The sequence below is a fragment of the Schistocerca cancellata genome, chromosome 4, assembly GCF_023864275.1.
Source record: "Schistocerca cancellata isolate TAMUIC-IGC-003103 chromosome 4, iqSchCanc2.1, whole genome shotgun sequence".
Lineage (NCBI taxonomy): Eukaryota > Metazoa > Arthropoda > Insecta > Orthoptera > Acrididae > Schistocerca > Schistocerca cancellata.
In genome coordinates, this window is record NC_064629.1 from 65,373,184 (window position 1) to 65,399,601 (window position 26,418).

Genomic DNA, 26,418 nt, shown 5'->3' on the forward strand with positions numbered 1-26,418 from the left:
AATTATTAAATGTAAAAGAAACACATAAGCAATACTTTTTGTTCCTTAAAGTGTGTATACATTTTTCTGGTGGACTCTGTATAATTTATATTTCCTGAAGAGTGTCTAAATATTATATACTAATATACAGCTGTACTACTTTAATTTTATTAAAAACAGTAAATTTTGGTCCTCAATCAGACCACCTTCAGGTCCCAAAAAGCAATTCAGCTATGCATTGTCCAACTACAGTGTCAAATCCAACTTTTAGAATGTTCCGTAATTGTTAATAGCTATGTGTGACAACTGTGTCCTGACAACATCAGAGACAGATGTATCCACCCTGTTCTCTGACTCTGAACTTTGACTGTAATTAAAAGACAGTAGTACATCAGTCTATTGCACAATTCGATTTTACGCCTTCCTCAAAGCTATCCAGCACTACCTACAGAAAATATTTATTATATACTTTAATTAACAAGGGAAAAAGAATCTTAAAGATTATAATGTTGTGTACCTTAACCAGAAATATTCTTTAACTGTACAGCTTTGTTCATTATGTAACATACATTTTTCAGGTCCACTTTGAAGAATTCCTACATTGCAAAAAACACATTGTCTCCATGGCATTTTGAGGAGCGGAATCATCAAAGACTGTAAGTAGGCTTTGCCCTGGTGGTATGGAACCCTAGAAATTTATGTCTGTGGTTCAAATTTAATTTGCTTTATATAATAAATAAATAAATAAAATTAGTTTAGTAAGCTGACATTGACAGCTGAGTGACTTTTGTGCCTTGTTTTTGTATTATACTGTACTGCTTTGTAATATTTACTATATACACATAATGTAACTTTGTTCTCTACCATACTCTGATGTCGTGAGGCAGCTTGATTTTCATTTATGCAATAAGATAATTTGAAAGCATCTGGAATGGTGAAGCATGTTTGGTTTTTGGATAGTGGTTTGTGTGAGCCTTTGAAAATGGAAGTCCTGAGACTGCTTGTGCCAACTATTTATTTTATGCTTTGTTATCTCTGCAGGCACCCAAACTGAATTTACAAAAAATTTGGAAGTCATTCACTTCTAGTGTTCATCTGTACCAATAAAATTTGTTATTATTTCTGAGAATGAATTACTAACTGTTACACCGAAATATCTCCTTGTAAGTTGCTGGACCTACAATGACCTATCATTACCTTAAATGCAGAAACGTGGTGCAGATTTTTTTATGTGCTGCATATACATTGATGCCGTTTCATAATATTAGCACTTATTGTTTATTTTAGTAGTTTAATTATTTGCTTTAGATTGCAAACTTCACTAAATTGACTTATGAGTAATCTTCAACATTAAGCTTTACCTGATGTGATCACAACTGTTTTCAGGATATCCAGGCAGAAGTCTTAGGTATGAACCAACGCCATACAGTGGTGAAGTGATTCATGTTCCTATGTCTCATCTTTTCAAAGAAATTTTCTCGAAGAGTCCTGTCTTTCAGGTAGTCTAATGTCGCAAATGTGGTCGTTAAATTCTCTGTTTCTCATTAGAGTATATAATATTTTCTCTATGAGTCTGTAATATCAGAAATGTTGAAGCCTACTGGGAAACTGAGAACAAACTTATTGCAAATGTCTGAAATAGGCATTCTACGTTTTCAGCATCCTGTCATTCAATGTTATAAGATGAAGCCAATTGTTAAGGAAGGTGATACAATGGGAATGAATGAAACTGAGAGGTATGGAAACCAGATCTCTATACATTTGAGCAGCAAAAGAGTGAGTTAAAATGTTTCTTTACAGCCAGACAAGAACATTTGCAGAATTATTCAAGAGGTCACAGGAGAGACTGAAGAAACCATTTGCAGATTTCCTATTGTAACACACTATAAATTAATCTGAGAAGTGCACATGCTGTGATAGTGATGAAGGGTGGGCCTGCATCATACTGATGCATAGCAACTCCAGATATGAAGTTTCTGAGGATGTGGAACTTTTATGGTGATGGGTCAGTCATCATACAAAATTACCTCATTTGGATAGGAAGTAGTCAGCCATGGCCTGAACACGTTTTGGGAAAGCATAGATGCTTAAAAACCTAAATCATGGTAGAGGGGAAAAAATGGGAACTCTGCTATTGAATATGACTCTAGTACCTTAGTCACTATGCCACATCACTCCTTTATTTTTGCTTAAAAATTGTTAGCAGTTTAAAATATGCATTAAGTGTAAGTATCACTTCGCTCTGTGCTACAGTACTCGAGTAAGATGAGAAGGGAGACTTACTGTGTCGGCGCTTGGCCGCCAGCTGTTCCTCGCGCTGCCGCCGCCGCATGTTGGCTTGCTCCTCTTGCACCCTCCGCCTCTCGTTCTCCTGGACAGCTTGCTTGAACTTGACACAGAACTGGTGGAAGATGCGGTAACACTCCTCCAGCTTGAATGTTGCTACGTCTTCACAGAAGAAGTCAGCCAGAGCTTTGCGCACTTTCTCCAGTTCGTTCATGTCTTTTTGCAGCTGTGACATGTCCAATTCGGCCATCTATGAAAAACACATTTTAAACACTGTTCATCTCTGATATGTGACACACAAAGTGCAAACCAGATTAGTCATAAAGTACTGAAAAGAGATATCAAGGAGGGTAGATTGAAATACGTTATGGAATATACAAGCTATTTGTAGAGAATAGTGGCTTTAGATTTCTTTTCTAGGCTAGGTATAATGTGATTCATATTAAATTGAAGCAAATAAATGAGTCCTGGAAAATTTCTAAATGTTATTGAAAGACCAGCAATGAAAGTTGTATGCCCGAAAATTAAATGGCTGCTAGTAAAAATTAAAATTCAGCACAGTTTATCCTCGGATGAACCAAGGATATTTTGTGCATTGAGGGGATACTTTGTGCCTCCTTCCAAACAACTTTTGTTATAATCTGGTGAGCAATATGTGAACTGGTAATTTATAATTCCTCTTTGATTCGAAAGTTGACAATATGTAGCACTTTTTGGAAGGCCTTAGGTGCACCCAGAGTTGTAGGAGTATTGTGTCTATTTTTTCTGTAATTTAGGTGCTCTCGGTTTTGAGTGAATTTTGATATTCAACTTGCAATACTTTTAGGATATCTGTAACATAAAATGTCTTATTGCAAGTTACAATGGAAAGACACAGTTCAAATAAGTCTAAGAGTATGTCTACATTTATGTTGACTGGATGTGATTTGTGCCAGCAATTTTGTGGAGCAAAGTTACCACATCAGCTATTGTCCAGAACTGCTAGTTATGTGTGTGTGTTACATCTGTGTTTTGTTAGCTGGGCAACAATTCTTTTTCAGATGCAGCCATACAAACATGCCAAGGAATTGCAATAGAAAAGAAGGGAGTAGATGTTATTCAGGGTATTCTTTGGAGGTGCTGGATAAATGTTTGCCTGCCATTAGGGTCAAGATCATGTCAGCTATGGCTTCAGAAAGGTATTTTAGCATATCCAGGCAAACAATAATTAATAAGTTAATGGGAAATCATTCTTTGAACCCACGTAAGTCAACTGTCTTTATTGATGAAGAGGAAAAGTGTTTGCCGGCTGTTCATACAATGAAGGCTTTCACGACCTTATGTTTCAGCTCCTGAGAATTCTTTCGGGTTGTAAGGCCGTGGTCCATGGAACTCTTCTATCCCTGACGTTTCATCCAGAGCTACGTTGGACACCTTCCGAGGTACTCCTGGTTGTGCTGAGTCTTGCCGACTGACAAGTCGGACGACGAAGAACGGTCAAAATACCGTGGAAATTCGGAGTGGTCTGGATTTCAAGTGATAGCAGAGATAAACCTTGTCAAGGATAAAATATAACTATCGATCATAGTACGTCAAAGACAAAAACTTCTCATCGATTCTGTAGCGCCACTGTCCTTATATCGCTGAGTTTTATAGCTTCTTCTTTTCTGTTAAAATTATCCCCATGTTTACATATTTCGATGGCTTCTTTATATAGCGGTGGATAATAGTTCGTCATAGCACATAAAACTTCAGTTTTCGAAAATTTCACTACGTTATCAACCAACTGAAGAGTGTGTTCCGTCACGGCTGACTTGTCTGTTTTCCCTAGTCGGCAAAGACTTTTACCTTCCTTTAACTGTGTATTCACACTTCTCTTTGTAGTTCCAATTTACACTCTACCACATGTACACGGAATCTTGTATACACCACTTGCAGACAGAGGGGGACGTTTATCCTTAACAGAACGAAGTGATTGGCCTATTTTCTTAGTTGGTCTGAAAATTGATCGAACGTTATGTATCCTTAAAATCTTGCCGATTTGATCCGTTACTTTTTTGATGAAGGGTAGAGAAGCCGTGTTCTCCCATCGCTCTGTCCTATCGTTGTCCATAGGTCTCCTGTCATTCTGTCGCAAAACTCTATTTCCTTACTAGAGTACCTATTCTTCTCAAAAGCCTGCTTTAGGTGTTTTAACTCGGTGTCCATGTATTCCGGCGCACAAATCCTTTTAGCTCTGTCCACTAGACTTTTAATTACACCTCTTTCCTGTTGTGGATGATGATTGGAATCCTTATGCAAGTAGCTGTCGGTATGTGTAACCTTCCGAAAGATTTAATGTTTCAAACTGCCATCAATCTGTCTCATAACGAAGACATCCAAGAAGGATATTGCATTGTCTTTCTCCATTTACATGGTAAACTGGATTTTAGGATTTATAATATTTAAATAACAAAAGAATTCCTCTAAAGCTTTCTTGCATGTGACCAAACCAGGTTGATGAGAAGGTTGATGGTGTGGCCATGGGTAACCTATTGAGCCCTACGATCGCCAATTTTTACATGGAAAAATTCGAACAGTTAGCTCTGGAAAAAGCGAATAAGAAACCATGTCGATGGTATCGATACGTGGATGATACATTTGTGGTTCAGGGCCTAGAAAACAGCTGTTACAGTATATGATTTAGTCATTTAGTCAGCTATTTTTCTTCAGCTAGACGAGGTGTAAACAGCTACAGTGTAGTATTTCTACTTATCTTTCACTGTACAAAAAGCCACTCTGTCCATATTACATCTACATCTACATCCATACTCCGCAAGCCACCTGACGGTGTGTGGCGGAGGGTACTTTGAGTACCTCTATCGGTTCTCCCTCCTATTCCAGTCTCATATTGTTCGTGTAAAGAAGGATTGTCGGTATGCCTCTGTGTGGGCTCTAATCCCTCTGATTTTATCCTCATGGTCTCTTCGCGAGATATATGTAGGAGGGAGCAATATACTGCTTGACTCCTCGGTGAAGGTATGTTCTCGAAACTTCAACGAAAGCCCGTACCGAGCTACTGAGCGTCTCTCCTGCAGAGTCTTCCACTGGAGTTTATCTATCATCTCCGTACCGCTTTCGCGATTACTAAATGATCCTGTAAGGAAGCGCGCTGCTCTCCGTTGGATCTTCTCTATCTCTTCTATCAACCCTATCTGGTACGGATCCCACACTGCTGAGCAGTATTCAAGCAGTGAGCGAACAAGCGTACTGTAACCTACTTCCTTTGTTTTCGGATTGCATTTCCTCAGGATTCTTCCAATGAATCTCAGTCTGGCATCTGCTTTACCGACGATCAAATTTATATGATCATTCCATTTTAAATCACTCCTAATGCGTACTCTGCGATAATTTATGGAATTAACTGCTTCCAGTTGCTGACCTGCTATATTGTAGCTAAATGATAAGGGATCTTTCTTTCTGTGTATTCGCAGCACATTACACTTGTCTACATTGAGATTCAATTGCCATTCCCTGCACCATGCGTCAATTCGCTGCAGATCCTCCTGCATTTCAGTACAATTTTCCATTGTTACAACCTCTCGATATACCACAGCATCATCCGCAAAAAGCCTCAGTGAACTTCCGATGTCATCCACAAGATCATTTATGTATATTGTGAATAGCAACGGTCCTACGACACTCCCCTGTGGCACACCTGAAATCACTCTTACTTCGGAAGACTTCTCTCCATTGAGAATGACATGCTGCGTTCTGTTATCTAGGAACTCTTCAATCCAGTCACACAATTGGTCTCATAGTCCATATGCTCTTACTTTGTTCATTAAACGACTGTGGGGAACTGTATCGAACGCCTTGCGGAAGTCAAGAAACATGGCATCTACCTGGGAACCCGTGTCTATGGCCCTCTGAGTCTCGTGGACGAATAGCGCGAGCTGGGTTTCACACGATGGTCTTTATCGAAACCCACGCTGATTCCTACAGAGTAGATTTCTAGTCTCCATAAAAGTCATTATACTCGAACATAATACGTGTTCCAAAATTCTACAACTGATAGACGTTAGAGATATAGGTCTATAGTTCTGCACATCTGTTCGACGTCCCTTCTTGAAAACGGGGATGACCTGTGCCCTTTTCCAATCCTTTGGAACGCTACGCTCTTCTAGAGACCTACGGTACACCGCTGCAAGAAAGGGGGCAAGTTCCTTCGCGTACTCTGTGTAAAATCGAACTGGTATCCCCTCAGGTCCAGCTGCCTTTCCTCTTTTGAGCGATTTTAATTGTTTCTCTATCCATATGTCGTCTATTTCGATATCAACCATTTTGTCATCTGTCTATGTCCACTGATCCTCAACACTATCTGTATTTGAGACAAAACTTTCGTGTTGAGCCGTCAGTTAGTCTGAAATCTGCTTTTTGTCACTTTTGCTAAACAGAAAAATCTTCCTGCTTTTTTAATATTTCTATTTACCGCTGGAATCATCGATGCAGTAACCGCTTTATGATCGCTGATTCCCTGTTCTGCGTTAACTGTTTCAAATAGTTTGGGTCTGTTTGTCACCAGAAAGTCTAATATGTTATCGCCAAGTGTCGGTTCTCTGTTTAACTGCTCAAAGTAGTTTTCAGATAAAGCATTTAAAAAAATTTCACTGGATTCTTTGTCCCTGCCACCCGTTATGAACGTTTGAGTCTCCCAGTCTATATCCGGCAAATTAAAATCTCCACCCAGAACTATAAGATGGTGGGGAAATCTACTCGAAATATTTTCCAAATTATCCTTCAGGTGCTCAGCCACAACAGCTGCTGAGCCAGGGGGCCTATAGAGACATCCAATTACCACATCTGAGCCTGCTTTAACCGTGACCTTCACCCAAATCATTTCACATTTCGGATCTCCGTCAACTTCCTTCGATACTATTGCACTTCTTATCGCTATAAACACGCCTCCCCCTTCACTGTCCAGCCTGTCTCTGCGGTATACATTCCAATCTGAGTTTATACTTTCATTACTGCTTACATCTGGTTTCAGCCAACTTTCTGTCCCTAGTACTATGTGCACATTGTGACCGTTTATTAATGAGAGCAGTTCTGGGACCTTTCTATAGACGCTCCTGCAGTTTACTATTAGCAGATTAATATTTTTATTCCCTGTTGCATTTTGCCTACTCCTACCTTGCCGCGTCGCAGGAGGCGTCTTGTCGGGCCTAGGGAGGGAATTCTCTAACCTAAAAAACCCACGTGTGCACTCCACACGTACTCCGCTACCCTTGTAGCCGCTTCCTGCGTGTAGTGCACGCCTGACCTATTCAGGGGGACCCTACATTTCTCCCCCGATAGCGGAGGTCGAGAAATTTGCACCCCAGATCTCCGCAGAATCGTCTGAGCCTCTGGTTTAAGCCTTCCACTCGGCTCCAAATCAGAGGACCGCGATCGGTTCTGGGACTACAAATAGTTAGCTCAGATTCCATCCCGCGAGCGAGGCTTTCCGCCTTCACCAACTCCGACAACCGCCTGTATGAACTGAGGATGACCTCTGAACCCAGACGGCAGGAGTCATTGGTGCCGACATGAGCAACAATTTGCAGTCGGGTGCACCCAGTGCTCTCTATCGCCGCCGGCAGGGCCTCCTCCACATCTCGGATGAGACCCCCCGGCAAGCAGACAGAGTGAACACTGGCCTTCTTCCCCGACCTTTCCGCTATTTCCCTAAGGGGCTCCATCACTCGCCTAACTTTGGAGCTCCCAATCACTAATAAACCCCTCCCCCCGTGTGCCTGCTCGGACCTTGCTGAAGCAGCGGCCACATGTCCACTCACAGGAAGAGTGGGCGATGCCACACGGCCAGCTTCCACATTGACCCTCCGCCTTGTGCACCGCGAACGCCGCTGAACCCGCCACTCCCCTTGGGGAGAGGGTGGCCCAACCGCGCCCAGTACACGCGAAGATGTCTCGACAGCAGGGACAGTGGGTGAAGCATGAAACACCTGGGGTGTACCTTGCGACGCACCAGACTCCCCACTGCCGCTACACTCCGAGGCAGCAGCCTGAAGACGGCTGACCGCGGCCATCAGCACGTTCAGCTGTTCGCGAACAGTGGCCAGCTCCTTCTGCGTCCGTACACAGCAGTCACACATCCTATCCATCCTAAGAAATCAATTTACTGTAGAGAGTTAATCAACTTTTAACTAGACTGCTAATTCACTAAAGGAGGCTGATAGTTGGCTAAACTGTGGTTACTGGACACTTATTGTAGAAAACAATGAAAATAGCACTACCTGTCTCTGGACTGTATTCAAAACAAACACTAGCACTACTGGCACTATGGCTGACTAAAGGCACTCTCTCTGACTGTATTCAAAACAAACACGAAATGTATGGAACACTATTACTAGCACTCGACAATTAAAGCTTCCTAAAAGCAAAAACACACGGAAGAAGAACTGACAAGTAAGAAAAATACAGTTAATACTTAAATTAAGGTAGCTCACTGCACAGCAGACGTGACACAGACGGCACTACGAACCTTTTTAAAAACACGACGAAACCTGACAGCACAAGCACGTTTCAAAACCGGTTGCGTTTACATGGAAGCGGAAATTGATTGCGGAATTGGGAAACCGGCAAACCTACGTTTCTAGCATTTCTAGACTTAGAGAAAGCTTTTGACAATGTTGACTGGAATACTCTCTTTCAAATTCTGAAGGTGGCAGGGGTAATATACAGGGAGCGAAAGGCTATTTACATTTTGTACAGAAACTAGATGGCAGTTATAAGAGTCGAGGGGCATGAAAGGGAAGCAGTGGTTGGGAAACGAATGAGACAGGGTTGTAGCCTATCCCCGATGTTATTCAATCTGTATATTGAGCAAGCAGTAAAGAAAATAAAATAAAAAATCGGAGTAGGAATTAAAATCCATGGAGAAGAAATAAAAACTTTGAGGTTCGCCGATGACATTTTAATTCTGTCAGAGACAGTAAAGGACCTGGAAGAGCAGCTGAACGGAATGGACAATGTCTTGAAAGGAGGATATAAGATGAACATCAACAAAAGCAAAACGAGGATAATGGAATGTAGTCGAATTAAATCGGGTGATACTGAGGGAATTAGATTAGGAAATGAGACGCTTAAAGTAATAAATGAGTTTTGATATTTGGGGAGCAAAATAACTGATGATGGTCGAAGTAGAGAGGATCCAAAATGTAGACCGGCAATGGCAAGGAAAGCGTTTCTGAAGAAGAGAAATTTGTTAACATCGACTATAAATTTAAGTGTCAGGAAGTTGTTTCTGAAAGTATTTGTATGGAGTGTAGCCATGCATGGAAGTGAAACGTGGACGATAAATAGTTTGGACAAGAAGAGAATAGAAGTTTTCGAAATGTGGTGCTACAGAAGAATGCTGAAGATTAGTTGGGTAGATCACATAACTATGAGGAGGTATTGAATAGAATTGGGGAGAAGAGAAATTTGTGCACAACTTGACTAGAAGAAGGGATCGCTTGGTAGAACATATTCTGAAGCATCAAGGGATCACCAATTTAGTATTGAGGGCAGTGTGGAGGGTAAAAATCGTAGAGGGAGACCAAGAGATGAATACACTAAACAGATTCAGAAGGATGAAGGTTGCAGTAGGTACTGGGAGATGAAGAAGCTTGTACAGGATAGAGTAGCATGAAGAGCTGCATCAAACCAGTCTCAGGACTGAAGACCACAACAACAACAACAACAACAACAACAACATCACCATCCAGAAACGGTATTGAGAAATCGGTTTAAGAAATCCGGTTTGGGAAGCCCCATGTAAATGGGGCGATGAAGAGGACTTCATCTTCTTTTGGAGAGAACATTTCTGTCAATGTAGAGATTGTTTGTTCTGAAATTAATTTATTATCCGGCACAGTTACATTTATTTCTAACGAAATACAGGCCATGGTTAAATCTCAGCACTGCGGAAAACCTCGTTGTCACTTGATGATGGCCGGTCGAACCCGCTCATTTCGTTAGAAAAAATGGGGTTGTAGTGCTTAACAAATTGACTCCATCTCTCTTACCAGCCATTCCACCCTCCATTCATACCAGCGATCCATCCAGCTACATCTTGACAACTTCACCTCTTGGTTTACACAAAATTACCTATTCACAAACCCTACAAAACTCCAGGCAATACGTACAGGAACAACCACCTGATAGTTCTCTACTCGAGATCCCAACCTTGTAATTGACAATTTCGCAATTCACCTAATTAAAATATCTTGGTCTAGTATTCGATAAAATCGTTCAGTCTAGCTAACTGAAACACTGAAATAGCTTGGTAAATCACCAGACACTCTTATCCTGTCCCAGCATAGCTTAACTGTCACAACTCCCAGACCAAGAAATCACTCCCGTGATTTACCCTTCCTATCAGCCATAATACACTAACCCTTTTTCCAATCCCCATCTTCTCCCTGCATAGCAGCAATCCTTCTCACCTTCCGACACCTACATCCAATCCATTAGTTCTTTTCCATACCCCAATATCTTTCCATTAACAATCACTCTAACCTCTCAATCTTACTCAGCCCTCTCCCCTCTCATATAGTATTATAAGGTGACAACCCTCCCCGCCTTTTCATCATATTTATACAACAAAAAGAACTCATGTCACGAATTTATCGCTGTTTCATCCCAATAAAATTTATATTTCACATTACTTTCATGTTTATTTAGCAAAGCATGAAGAGAGCATTTGGCCGCTACTAACCCATCCCGCAAGAAAATGGCTCTGAGCACTATGGGACTTAACTTTTGAGGTCATCAGTCCCCTAGAACTCAGAACTACTTAAACCTAACTAACCTAAGTACATCACACACATCCATGCCCGAAGCAGGATTCGAACCTGCGACCGTAGCGGTCGCGCGGTTCCAGACAGTAGCGCCTAGAACCGCTCGGACACCCCGGGCGGCCCGCAAGAAAAGGGGATTGAAAATAAGATATATATAATAAGAAATAATCGATTGTTTTTTACTATGTGAATTTTCATTTGCGTTCTACAATACTTGTGTAAAACAGTTTGCAGTGTTGAATTATTGCATGCAATTAAAGTGGAGACTCTCGTTAAGAAATGAAGTTTACTCTATTTTCAGCTATTACAGTGTCGTGAAGCAGGCTAATGAAAACGAGTTTTAGACAGAAGTTACTTATGAATGTACAGGTAAACCACCACAGGCCGCTTGTTACTAGCTTTATTGCTAGTTTAACTTTACAGACTAGAGCATCTTCAGATATTCTTTACGCTGCTGGCAAGTGTTCAAAGTTCTCCTTAGCAGCGACGTCAACAAAAAGCGGCGTAAATTGGATGTGTATTCAGCTTAGACCTCTTTGTCTCGAACGCTGGTGCTAAGAGGAGCTTTGAAGTTTTAACCACGGCAATCAATATTGGCTGTAGAATACAACTGGTGACGGTTTATCTGCAATACATTACTACGTAACGGTCACTGTCCCTCGCGCCTTGCTATACTTAGATTTTAAGCGTAGCCTCATAATATGTAACCAAAAAATCGGAGGTTCCCGCAAAATAAATGACTTTGGCTCTATTTTAATCCATTGCAGAATGAAACTAACAAGGCTGCTTTGTGACGCCCTTCGTCCGCAGAAAGCTACAACTGAAACCGTTTTGTCATAGGATGAACACTTTCCGAGATATACTTCTACAAGGATAAAATGAGATACCATGTATATTGAAAGGGGACTAATAACAGCGAAACTGCAGACAAGCCTTAAGGGAAATTCCTTGTCTGTGCTTCATTCAATAAAGCGGAAGTTAGAAACTGGACCATTTTGTAACGCAGAGTAGGAGGCACAGTCGATAACAGAGTCAAATGCCAGAGTACTCACTCATTTCGGAACACACGAATGTCTGGTCGTTCTTGGTGACAGGACTCTGAATCTGAATACGTGCCCTTGTCGAGTAAATAAATTTGTTTCAATCACAACGGAGGCTGGTACGTCGTGTGTTAGGGTGTTAGGATAGACTGTATTCCAGAAAAATGCTTCCTCGACATACACTGATAAGCCTAAACATTTTGGCCCCTGCTTAATAGCGTGTTAGTCCATCTTTGGAACGCAATACAGCAGCGATTCTGCGTGGCATGGATTCGACAAGTCTTTGGTTGTTTTCCAGAGGTATTTGGCACCAGTATCTACTCAGTTCAAAAAATTACGGGCCGATGGTTTGTTGGTGCCGAGTTGGCGCCCGGTACCATCCCAGCTCACAGCAGACGAATCTGGTGGACAAGACATTAACGTGAGTTCACTATAATGTTCCTGAACCCATTGTAGAGCGATTATGGCTCCATGAAATGGACAGTTATCCTGCAGGCATATACCACCGCCATCGAGGAAGACATCAAGCAAGTAAGGGTGCGAGGGATACACTGTAATGTTCAGCTGGTGCCTTCGCTTATTACCACAGATCTCGTGGAAGCTCAGATGAATGTCCTCCATACGGGAGTCTCCTCCCCCCCCCCGCTCCCCCCCCCCCAAAAAAGCCGGAATAACATTGCCGTGGACGGAGCTTGTGTAGTACGCATTCCTGGCGCTAGGCATGTATTAACAGTGAAACTCATTGCCAGTTCTGTGCCGTCTGTGTTGTCGACCTGGCTTGTTGTGTTCAACTGCAGTGATTGTTTTTGCTAGCGTTGTTTTGTTCTTGGCAAGTTAAAGTGAACAACGTGCAGCTGTAAAATTTTGTTTTCTACTAGGTAAAAATGCTGCTGAAACTGTTTTAATGTTGAAACAGCTTACCAAGATGACGCTATGGGAAAAACTCTAGTGTACGAGTGGGTTGTTCGATTTAAAAATGATGACATGTGGATTGATGACAAACGTCGTTCTGGACGTCCATCAACTGCATAATTCATTCAGAGTTTGTTTCCCCAGGTCAATCCGTCAGTGAAACCTTTTATTTGGAAATTTTAAGAAGATTGCGCAAAGGTGTTCGTCAAAAAAGACCCGATTTGTGGCAAACAAGAGATTGGTTCATCCACCACGACGATGCACTTGTACACACAGCAATCTCTGTTATACAATTTTTGGCTAAAAATTGCATGGTTCCACTACCCCACACACCTTATTCCCCTGATCTGGCTTCGTGCCACTTTTTCTTACTTCCACGCATTAAAACTGGCATGAAAGGACACCGATTTGACAATGTTGAAGGAGTCAAGAAGAAAACGAGATGCCTCCAAATTGTTTCGAAAAGTGGAAGCACCGGTGGGAGAAATTTATTAATTGTATTGGAGAGTATTTTGAAGGGGATAAGGTTGTTTTATAAACAATTTGAAAATACATAGCTTTTAAAAATAGTTCCTTTTTTTGGGTACCCTCTCGTACTTCTCCCACAGGACTGACTCCACGGTTCGGTGGACGTTTTGAGCAGCTTTTCGCTTAGTTGATGGCGCACCCGGACACAATGATTGAATTGGTGTAGCTAGAAACGTGATTCGTAATACCAGGCGACACGTTCACAGTGATCCACAGTCTAATCTCGACGAATCTGTGGCCACTGCTGTCGTAGTCGACTGTGTCGTTGGGTCAGCGTTCTGTGATAATGCGTGGACTTCCAGCACCTTGTTATCTACTCGTGATCTTACCGTCGTTCAACCACTTTCCATAGATATTGACGACAGTAGCATGTGAACAGCTGACAGCTGCGCCATGTCCGAGATGCTACGCATTGCCTGACTACGGGAGACAAATGAGTCTACTGCAGCGCCCCTGGCGTTTTATTCTCGAGATGAGTCTCGTCTGTCTCAAGTGTTCATTTCGTTTATACTTCAGCACCAAGTCAACGGCCTTGCGGCAGTGGTAACACCGATGCCCGTCAGATCACCGAAGTTAAGCGTTGTCGGGCTCTGATAGCACTTGGGCAACCATCCGGGCTGGCGAACGCTGTTGGCAAGCGAGGTGGACTCAGCCCTCGAGAAAACTCGAGAAAACATTACTTGCAAACACATCATACAATATCTAGAACGCATTAAATAGTGCCCTTTTACTTTATCGTTTACAAGCTGGCGCTGCGCAGATATACAGCAGATATGCAAATAATGTGGACAGTTGTAGTAATGGGATGGTTGTGTTTGACGGTCAACAATGCAGGTAAGGCACGTGTCGCGCTGGACTGTGCATGTTCATTAAGGACTAGGCATCAATGCAGCTTGTTTACTAGTGGTGCACACTTCATGTTTGCCTTCAGAGGCCGAGGTCGACGTGCAATGGAAGACCTAACAGAGTTCCAAAGAGGGAAGATTGTGGGGGCTCGATTTGCTGGAGCATCAGTAAGCAAGACAGGTAACTTACTGAATGTTTCAAGAGCAACTGTTTCCACAGTCATGACAGCCTACACAAAACATGGTTCAAATGGCTCTGAGCACTATGGGACTTAACTTCTGAGGTCATCAGTCCCCTAGAATTTAGAACTACTTAAACCTAACTAACCTAAGGACATCACACACATCCATGCCCGAGGTAGGATTCGAACTTGCGACCGTAACATTCACGCGGTTCCAGACTGTAGCGGCTAGAACCGCTTGGCCACTCCGGCCGGCACACAAAACATGGAAAGACATCATCGTGTAAACGTGATAGTGGGCGCAAATCAAAACTAAATGACAGAGATCGTCGTACGCTAACACGAATTGTGTCAAAACAACACAAAATTACGGCGGCTAAAGCGACTGCAGAGCTCAATAGCCATCTTCGAGACCCCGTATCTATCGACAGTGCCCTCCCCCCTCCCCGAGAACTCCATAAATGGAATATTCATGGACGAGTTGCTATACCGAAACCGTTAGTGACGACAACCAACGAAAAGAAGCGTAAAACATGGTGTCAGGAGCATAAATCCTGGACGGCTGATCATTGAAAACACGTCATATGATCTGACGAGCCAACGTTGTCGTTATTTCCAACATCGGGCCGGGTTTACGTCTGAAGAACGTCAAAAGAAGCCTACAATCCTGATTGCTTGATTCCAACGGTTAAGCATGGAGGTGGAAGTGTGATGGTGTGGGCAATCATATCACTATATTGTGCTGTTCCCATTATTACTCTCAAAGGCCGTGTTACAGCCAACGATTATGTTAACATTTTATGTGACCGGGTGCACCCCAAGATTCATATGTTGTTCCCCAACAATGATGCCATATCTCAGGACGATAATGCACCTGTTCACACAGCCAGGACAGTACAAACGTGGTATGAGGAGCATGCAACTGAAGTACAGCGCTTTACCTGGCCAGCACAGTCGCCGGACTTGAACATTATCGAACCCTTGTGGGCGGTATTGGTGCGCAGACTCCGGAGTAGATTTCCGCCTCCCTCGTCACTACAGGAGTTAGAAGAGGTTCAGATCGAAGAGTCTGGAGACTATACATTCATTATATGCCAGTATTCCAAGAAGGATGGCAGCTGTACTATGGGCAAATGGGGATCCAACCCCTTATTAATGAACCATTCCCATGTAAGTACAGGTGTTCACATTATTTTGCCTATCCCCTGTATATTTGTTCAATCCTTCTATTAGTCTGTTTCCTCCTTTACCCTCCCTCTTTCCATCTCCACCAGCCCCACAGTGATTCTTTCCAGACAGTAAAAAGTATGTGTACTATGTTCGGTTGAAATGGGTCCAGCGATTTAGAGGAGATGTGGAACATACATACAAACACACAAGTATGTGTAGCCTACATCAATTTTTATAATTTGTATGGATATCTTTTCTTTTTTTGTGTTATGGGACTTAACTGCTAAGGTCATCAGTCCCTAAGCTTACACACTACTTAACCTAAATTATCCTCAGGACAAACACACACACCCACGCCCACGGCCGAGGGAGGACTCGAGCCTCCGCCGGGACCAGCCGCACAGTCCGTGACTGCAGCGCCTTAGACCGCTCGGCTAATCCTGCGCGGCAGAAGCTGCCAGAGTTCCCTGTTTCTGCACATGCGCAGTGTACAGCATACTCGGAAATTAATAACTCCACACTCGGCACAATCTACAGCTGATTGACATCATACACACACTCGCAACGTGGTGGGCAGCTGACGAGCGCACCAAAGACGAACGCACTTCGGGTAGTCAGTTTCCAACAGAAAACCTGAAAAACAGGCCTAAGAATCTGTCCTTTGTGAAAGTCGTTAATTCTGTGGATTTTACCATTTGCGGCCCATGTAGTCGAACAAATGAATCCCAATATTCCTTCTTTAATTATACTTTTCATTTCGTACCTCTAAAGGCACAGAAGGCTGTTCCAGTTGGCATCGAAGAGTCAGGAAATTCTGAACCAAACACAGGGCAAGTTGTTAATGGGGCACAGGGAGAATACGGGGGAGAGGATTTGACTTAAAAACCTTGTTCAGAAACGGAGTATGGGTAATGTTTTTAATTTAATTCTGGAACAATATGTCCCTGACAAAAAAGTGAAAGAGGTATACAGATGGATATGTTAATGAACTACCCGCTGTTCGCAGTGCACCTAGGCTGCTGCGCGAGCACAACATGTGGTGATTCCCCGTCCGTCTCTCCTCCGCTTATACACCGATGTGACAAAAGTCATGGGATATCGTCTAATATCGTGTCGGACCTCCTTTTACCCGGTGTGCAACAACTCGACGTTGCATGGGCTCAAAACCCTCTCGATTATGTCCCACAAATGTTCGATGGGATACATGTTGGGTGCCCAAATCGTTTGCTCGGATAGTCCAGAATGTTCTTCAAACCAATAGCGAAGAATTTGTGGGCCAGTGACATGGCATATTCTCATCCATAAAAATTCCATCGTTGTTTGGAAACATGAGTTTCCCGAATGGCTGCAAAATGCTCTCCAAGTAACCTAACATAACCACTTCCAGTCAATGGTTCAAATGGCTCTAACCACTGTGGGACTCAACATCTTAGGTCATAAGTCCCCTAGAACTTAGAACTACTTAAACCTAAGGACATCACACACACCCATGCCCGAGGCAGGATTCGAACCTGCGACCGTAGCAGTCCCGCGGTTCCGGACTGCAGCGCCAGAACCGCTAGACCACCGCGGCCGGCTCCAGTCAATGGTCGGTTCAGTTGGACCAGAGGATCCAGCCCATTCCATGTAAACACAGCCCACACTATAATGGGGCCTCCACCAGCTTGCAGAGTGTCTCGTTGACAACTTGGGTTCATGGCTTCGTGTGGTCCACGCCACACTCGAACCATACCATCACCTCGTACCAACTGAACTCGGGCCTCTCTGACCAGGCCACGGTTTTCCAGTCATCAACGGTACAACCGATATGGTCACGGGCCCAGGAGAGGCGCTGCAGGTGATGTGCTGTTAGCAAAAGCACTCTCGTCGGTCGTCTGCTGCCATAGCGCATTAACACGAAATTTCCCCGCACTGTCGTAACGGATACGTTCGTCGTACGTCCCACATTGATTTCTGCTGTTATTTCACGCAGTGTTGCTTGTCTACAGCACTGACAACTCTAAGCAAACGCCGTTACTCTCGGTGGTTAAGTGAAGGCCATCGGCCAGTGCGTTGTTCGTGCTGCGAGGTTATTGTTGTTGTTGTGGTCTTCGGTCCTGAGACTGGTTTGATGCAGCTCTCCATGCTACTCTATCCTGTGCAAGCTTCTTCATTTCCCAGTACTTACTGCAACCTACATCCTTCTGAATCTGCTTAGTGTATTCGTCTCTTGGTCTTCATCTAGATTGTTACCCTCCACGCAGCCCTCCAATGCTAAATTTGTGATCCCTTGATGCCTCAGAACATGTCCTACCAACCGGTCCCTTCTTCTTGTCGAGTTGTGCCACAAACTCCTCTTCTCCCCAATTCTGTTCAATACCTCCTCATTAGTTATGTGATCTACCCATCTAATCTTCAGCATTCTTCTGTAACACCACATTTCGAAAGCTTCTATTCTCTTCTTGTCCAAACTATTTATCGTCCGTGTTTCACTTCCATACATGGCTACACTCCATACAAATACTTTCAGAAACGACTTCATGACACGTAATTCTATACTCGAAGTTAACAAATTTCTCTTCTTCAGAAACGCTTTCCTTGCCATTGCCAGTCTACATTTTGTATCCTCTCTACTTCGACCATCATCAGTTATTTTGCTCCCCAAATAGCAAAACTCCTTTACTACTTTAAGTGTCCCATTGCCTAATCTAATTCCCTCAGCATCACCCGACTTAATTCGACTACATTCCATTATCCTCGTTTTGCTTTTGTTGATGTTCATCTTATATCCTCCTTTCAAGACACTGTCCATTCCGTTCAGCTGCTCTTCCAAGTCCTTTGCTGTCTCTGACAGAATTCAATGTCATCGGCAAACCTCAAAGTTTTTATTTCTTCTCCATGGATTTTAATGAGAGGTAATGCCTGGAATTTGGTGTTCTCGGCACATTCCTGACCCTGTGGATCTCGGAAAACTGAATTGTCCAGCGATTTCAGAAATTGAATGTTCCATGCATCTAGCTCCAACTATCATTCCACATTCGAAGTCTGTGAATACTCGTCGTGCGCCCGTAGCTACGTCGGAAAGCTTTTCACATGAATCACCTAGGTACAAATGACAACCCTGCCAATGCACTGCCCTTTTTTTGTAAGTCGAGTAGGCGATATTACCGCCATCTGTATATGTGCATATTGCTATCCTCACCTCACAGTGTACGGTTCTTGCTGCGTCACCCTGAAAAAGACATGCCGTGGCGCGTACGTCACAGCACGTCTGGCGTATGCCAGCGTGTAGCGAGTAACCATTTCAGACGAGTAGAATAATTCTTGATTGCGCGTTTAAACGCAAGCTCTCGATAGCACATAACACAGTTAAGACATTTAGTGGGTACCTTTTCAATTACACATTGAATTCCTGTGAACCCTGCACAGTGCTGAGTGTTCGCCAAGTGTGGCGGACATGCCGTCTAATGTGGCATCACACGAGTTCGTTGCGGGGCCCGTATTTTTCGTTGGCGCTGATGCAACGCCAAAAGGCAGCATTCATAGAGACAGTGCCGGCAGTATTGATCTTCGGTGAATGATCATCTGAGCCACTCTGTTATTCTCGGTAGTTGATCGTGATGGCCGTGAGCTACAGAAATGTTGAAGAGGAAAGAAGGGAGATTGTATTTAACGTCCAGCCACGACGAGGTCATTAGAGACGGAACACAAACTCCTACAGAGAAAAGATAGGGAAGGTAATCAGCCGTCTCCATTTTCCGTCTAATCTATGTAGGAAACTTGTATCAAGAATGAAACGTTGTGGCAGATTATAACTGTCTGCCGTTGAGCTACCTGAGCACGACTCATGACCCGTTCTCATAGCTTTACTTCCGCCAGTATCTCATCTCTACCGTACATCAAGAATGGTGGATTGGGATTTGAACTCCACTTCACCCGATTGCTGGCCCACTGCACAAACCACTGCGCCGCTTTGGTTGTCTACAGACATATCACTACTGAAATTTTGCATCCTTTTACGGCTATTGAATTCCACATCGGATACATCGTCTTCCAACACTATGAGTAACCATACAACGAGGCCAGTAAGCTGAAGTACGGTTTGAGGTGCATACTGGTGAAAATCACTTGATATCATAATCTCAATTTCGCTGATGTCAAATCTACGTGACCTAAATGGCACCTGAGAGTTCACGATCCATCTCTTCTTAATCTACAAGAATTGCCTGGCGCATGTGGACATATTTTGCGTACCAAGTGTACCAACGGCATTAAGACTCCACGTACAAGGGCGAACCAACTATAGTTGCCACTTTTTGGTATAAGAAATAAGGGACATTTACCTAAAAATACGGGATTTTCCACAAAAATAAGGGACAGTTCATAAACACTTTGAAACCCAGTGGTACGGACCAGTTTCTATTACATTATAGTTAGTTTCATTAACAGAATGAGGTAATTACTGAAATTGGTAACAGAAACTGACACCCATTTAACAGTACGAACACTACAATGCAGTAGTTATGACAAAACATGCAGAAAAAATATTGATAGGATAGGCAAATAACCCAACATGCTCAACTTTACCACTGAATGGCGAGACATCACGCGATTTCCTGCTTCTGAGGCTCCAAAGATAAAAAAAATAATGGGGCTACTGTGAACTTCAACGGGCTCAAATCAAAAACGGATTTTAAAATATTTAGAGACAGAAAAAGACAAAAGCTGGTTTTTACGAGACAAAAATTCATAATAAAGAACGCAAAATTTTCACTTCAGATACAGGATGTCCTGTACAATCTACATCTACATTTATACTCCGCAAGCCACCCAACGGTGTGTGGCGGAGGGCACTTTACGTGCCACTGTCATTATCTCCCTTTCCTGTTCCAGTCGCGTATGGTTCGCGGGAAGAACGACTGTCTGAAAGCCTCTGTGCGCGCTCTAATCTCTCTAATTTTACATTCGTGATCTCCTCGGGAGGTATAAGTAGGGGGAAGCAATATATTCGATACCTCATCCAGAAACGCACCCTCTCGAAACCTGGCGAGCAAGCTACACCGCGATGCAGAGCGCCTCTCTTGCAGAGTCTGCCACTTGAGTTTGTTAAACATCTCCGTAACGCTATCACGGTTACCAAATAACCCTGTGACGAAACGCGCCGCTCTTCTTTGGATCTTCTCTATCTCCTCCGTCAACCCGATCTGGTACGGATCCCACACTGATGAGCAATACTCAAGTATAGGTCGAACGATTGTTTTGTAAGCCACCTCCTTTGTTGATGGACTACATTTTCTAAGGACTCTCCCAATGAATCTCAACCTGGTACCCGCCTTACCAACAATTAATTTTATATGATCATTCCACTTCAAATCGTTCCGCACGCATACTCCCAGATATTTTACAGAAGTAACTGCTACCAGTGTCTGTTCCGCTATCATATAATCATACAATAAAGGATCCTTCTTTCTATGTATTCGCAATACATTACATTTGTCTATGTTAAGGGTCAGTTGCCACTCCCTGCACCAAGTGCCTATCCGCTGCAGATCTTCCTGCATTTCGCTACAATTTTCTAATGCTGCAACTTCTCTGTATACTACAGCACGGACAGATGGCAACCCTACAACCAACATTCCATAATATTACAGATTATGATTGTAAATTAGCTTAGATATTCCTTAAAAAAATTCACATGTACAAAAAAATTCTGTATTCTTGTAAGTAGTTACTAAGGCAATTAATTTATATTTTTACGTTAAGAGTATTACCTTTAGGAAGTCAGACATTTGAGACTTTATCTCCATTTCTGTACTCGGTAGGTCGATTTGCTTTCGGATCTTCTTCATGCGGCCATCGAGAGCGTTTATCTCGTTCTGGAGCTGTTCGACGGTTGTCCTTGAAATACAGACAACAGTACAACATTAAAGATTTGTGAAATTAATGCCCTAACGGTAACTGCAGATTTGTTGCATTATCAGCATAAAAGCATTCCACAAAACTGTCACAACTTCCACTGTTTGCCCTTCTGTCTACACTAGAAGAAAAAAAAGTAAGTAGCTGTTAACACAATAGTTACAAGAGGAATAATATCAGGCACTCCTGAGTTAAATGTTTGAAACACTCGTGGATAATAAATTGTTGTGCTCGAAGGTTATGGGCATGAGATTCTCCTACTCTGTGCCCTAAACTAATGTTTTCTTCTTCTGCTTTTTCGGTTACTTAATCTAAAATCGTCTTTTAGGGTTTTTGACCTTATGGTACGTTCTCTAGACACTTACCCATTTACCGAAACATAATAGCATTTTTGTGTAGCATACTAAGATGATCTAATATAAGCTAACCTTCTTTGTTACCAAGTTCAAGACCACTGTGTAAAAAAAAAAAAAAAATGGCTCTGAGCACTATGGGACTCAATGTCTGAGGTCATCAGTCCCCTAGAACTTAGAACTACTTAAACATAACTAACCTAAGGACATCAAACACATCCATGCCTGAGGCAGGATTCGAACCTGCGACCGTAGCGGTCTCGCGGTTCCAGACTGTAGCGCCTAGAACCGCACGGCCACTGCGGCCGGCCACCACTGTGTAGAAATAATTTTCTGGTTCCCTCCCTTATTCTCGTCATGATGCTGCAGCTGTGTGTCAAGTGTCCTCGCTAGGGTCTTTGCCTTTCTTCGAGTTGTGGACCACTTCAGCTTACCCATTGTTGACAGACTTACTACAACGTAACGTGGAAGCCGAACGACTATGGAACTCTTAAATATTTGCTAAACGGGAGGCTGAGAAATAATTGAAAAAGGAAAGAAGATAAGAATTTAACATCCCGTCGATAGTGATGTCACTAGAGACGAGAGAAATAATTGAAATAGAGGTCACGTATCAAAAATATCCTACGGCCAACCGTTTTTATTATATCTATTTTTTTTTTCCTTCGGTTTCTAGCTTCTCACATATATTCCTGACCATCTTGGCAAGACGTACCATGTAATACTACCTTCAACGTAACATAACAAACACGATTCCTCTTCAAAACAACTGCAAAAAAACTCCTTTCCAAAACACAAACATGATACATCTTGCAGAATTTTCAGAATTTCTCTTTGAAAGCAAATAAAATACCTTTTCTACGGCAAGCAAGACTCATATTTTATTGGAAGTGACTGAGTTACCCATGTATTACCACCACCTGCTCTCAGAGCATTCCTTCCAATAGTAACTCTTTCTCCTACCTTCCAAACTTCACGAACTTCTCTTGGATACCTTGTGGGGCTAGCACTCCTGGAAGGAAAGGTATCTGTGGAGAAATACCTTGGCAGCATTCTAGGGGATTGTTTCCAGAATGAGTTTTCATTTTATAGCGGAGTGTGTGCTGATTTCAGACCAGTGCACGATTCACTGCAGAATTAAAATTCACTCTAGGACCTTTTATTTAGTTCTAATAGAAACACAAATTTTAGCGCAACATTAAGAATTCACTTTAAGACTGGCAGTCACAGTACCTAGTTGTTATCAATTCCCAGTACGTTATGGATACGTCATGAGTATAACTCACAGACAATGGATTGAAAAGCATGCTTTCCTTAACAAAAATTCTCTGCGGATTCGTCGATGAGGGCTTGCAACAACATGTTTATTCGAGGTAGCCATAAAGAAATCTTGGTATGTGTAGTGTCTAGAACTACATCAGTCTTAGAAATGCTGTAACTACACACTCGTGTGGAACATTTATTAATAAATTTTTGCAAACAATTAACAATGAAAGAAATGAAAAACTATAAGTCGCAGGACACAGAAGCTTCAGAAGTAGTGTTCAGCTGAAGCACTTGTGTCACGTTCTGAGCTACAACTCTTTTTTCATATGTTCCTGAAGCAAGGAATATTCTATTCTCTGTAACTTGCTACACAGTTAATTTGCATAGCAGTCCTGTTTAGCGAGTTATGTTTTGTAACTACAGTTGTTTTATTATATTTCACCATTTATAGCGAAGATTACATTCAACAAAGAGGAAACTGAGTTGTGGAAACTCCTGAACATGTCAAGCTAAGCGTTCCTCAAATTCTCCTGAACGTTATTTATTGTGGGTTAATTATTATCAACGCACTGAAAGAACAAGGAAAATGGGTTATCATACAATGAAGCTGCAGGTAAATCTTTCAGGTTTCATGATCGTGATCCATGAAACTTTTCTGTTCCTAACGTTTCGTCGAGAGCTACGCTGGACATATCCAGAAGTACTACTCGTGCCGCTAATTCTTGGCGACTGACAGCTCAGACATCGGGCAGCGACATAAATACTACGGAAAAGGGGCACAGTGGAAGTCTAGGCGTGATCGACACAGATAATTATTGTCAAAGATATCGACTGTTATCTGTCAAAGATAAAACTTATCTATCAGTTCTGTAGAGCAACTGTCAACGTATCACTAAGTTTCATGCTTAAGTTTTATCTCTGACTAGGAGTATCTCTGACGTATACTTAAACTAGTACTCTGTGAGCTCAGTACTAAACTGGAGAGACTAGTACACGAAACCAAGTCGACGCATCAGAGGCGGAGGATGCTAAGTTCACCGGACTTGGATACGATGTGACGTCATTATGACGTATACACGCTACATCGAAAACGGTAGAAACCGTACATCGACTATTCGACTTTTGTGAACTTTCGAGAGGTTGTGACAGGGTAGCGCTGTGCTCTGCGCCATTCGTTTGTGAACAGTAGACTCCAAAGCTGAACTGAGTATATGATGACCAAACACATTGGTTCTCCGAGTAAGAGACCTTTACTGGCGCCATCTTCTGCAAGCTGCATCCAGCAAAAGTAACGAGACTTCTGCATAGTTTAAGGTATCCACTCATGTTGTGATGCAATTCGTATTTTGCATAATCTTGTCTTAGCAAATTATACTGCTGACATAAACCACATTGACATGGCCAGGTACATGCTAAAACTATTGTGGTTGTATACATGACATAATGTACAGTACGTCTGGTTTATCATACCACCATGGAATGTTTTGACACTGCATTCAATCATTTCATACGTCAATCAGTACTAGACACTAACCTTTGGTTAAGATTACATTGAGAAATCCACTTCCCCTCGTATTTCATCTCCGGTAGACGATTTTTCTTCAACAATGCCTCATATTTTTCCTTTTAAGTTCGAAATTCAATCATTCTACACACGTCATTACTGGACACTAAGGTACCTGTCTCTGCGGTCCGAGTGTAAAATTACTTGGAACTATGGTTGATAAAAGACTATCTTGGGATGGACATATAAATTACTTAGCTAACGAACTTGCACGAGTTCTCTTTCAGCAATATAAATTAAGAAAAAAAAGTCAGCAAGAGTACGCTGCTACAATCTAATATGTACTGACAAGACCAATTGTATGAAACCATACTAAAATGTTGATAATAAATAAATATTATTTTCGGCGTAAGCATTCAATACAACAATCACACAATCTAATCTGGTCGGGACATAAGAAGACTTCACTTTTTTACGAAACGTGTAGTCCGTGGTGTTTTCAAGGCCACGGTCAGGAATATTTCTATTAATATCCAGCTCTTTTACTTTTATTTTGGAGAAATACATATACGCTGCCACACTGAGCTGTTTTCAGAATCGCACGTGTCAAAACAAACAACTAGCTGACGACAGTTTAGAATCTCGAACGTTCGTAAAAGTCGATAGGTGTGTTAATCGACTAAAGCGTACATACGTCATAATGACGTCACATCATATCCAGGTTGGGTGAACTTAGCATGCTCCATCAGAGGCGTGCACAGAGCCTGCTGCTGGGCTTCCCGGGGGCCCGCCACAAACCGAGTACGCTGGTTGCTCTCCAAGTCGTGCGCTCACCAGGCATCACACTGTTGCGGGCCCGAAACGAAATCTCTGTGACCTCTTTGCAAGCAGGTTTTTACTGCGCACAGTATTTACCGACACAGTGCTTCACTTTCGGTCTTATATTAAAATAACTGATGGCTGTAACATCAGCAACATGATGGACACTTCAAATGGTTCAAATGGATCTGAGCACTACGGGACTCAACTGCTGAAGTTATCAGTCCCCTAGAACTTAGAACTACTTAAACCTAACTAACCTAAGGACATCACACACATCCATGCCCCAGGCAGGATTCGAACCTGCGGCCTTAGCGGTCGCGCGGTTCCAGACTGTAGCGCCTAGAACCGCTCGGCCACTCCGGCCGGCCGATAGATCCTCAAATCTCCACTGTTGCTTATAATTATTAAATGAACTTATTGTTAGGTGCAAATGAAAAATCTCAGTACTTTACGATGTAGTGGAAATGGTTAATTTGATTAATGGTCATCCTACCATCCTACTAATTAGCGAATTTTTGTAATACTAACCTAAGTACACTCCTGGAAATTGAAATAAGAACACCGTGAATTCATTGTCCCAGGAAGGGGAAACTTTATTGACACATTCCTGGGGTCAGATACATCACATGATCACACTGACAGAACCACAGGCACATAGACACAGGCAACAGAGCATGCACAATGTCGGCACTAGTACAGTGTATATCCACCTTTCGCAGCAATGCAGGCTGCTATTCTCCCATGGAGACGATCGTAGAGATGCTGGATGTAGTTCTGTGGAACGACTTGCCATGCCATTTCCACCTGGCGCCTCAGTTGGACCAGCGTTCGTGCT

General features: G+C 42.6%; 1 protein-coding gene across 1 annotated transcript in view; it reads right to left on the minus strand.

Annotated features, from left to right (window-relative positions):
- Positions 1-26,418, minus strand: part of LOC126183342 (uncharacterized) — a 907,422-nt gene that overhangs the window by 40,127 nt on the left and 840,877 nt on the right. Inside the window, exons 15-16 of the mRNA XM_049925224.1 lie at positions 21,494-21,620; positions 2,263-2,515 (exon numbers count right to left, since the gene is read on the minus strand). Of these exons, the coding sequence (XP_049781181.1) occupies positions 2,263-2,515; positions 21,494-21,620 (380 nt within the window). The remainder of the gene's footprint in view (positions 1-2,262; positions 2,516-21,493; positions 21,621-26,418) is intronic.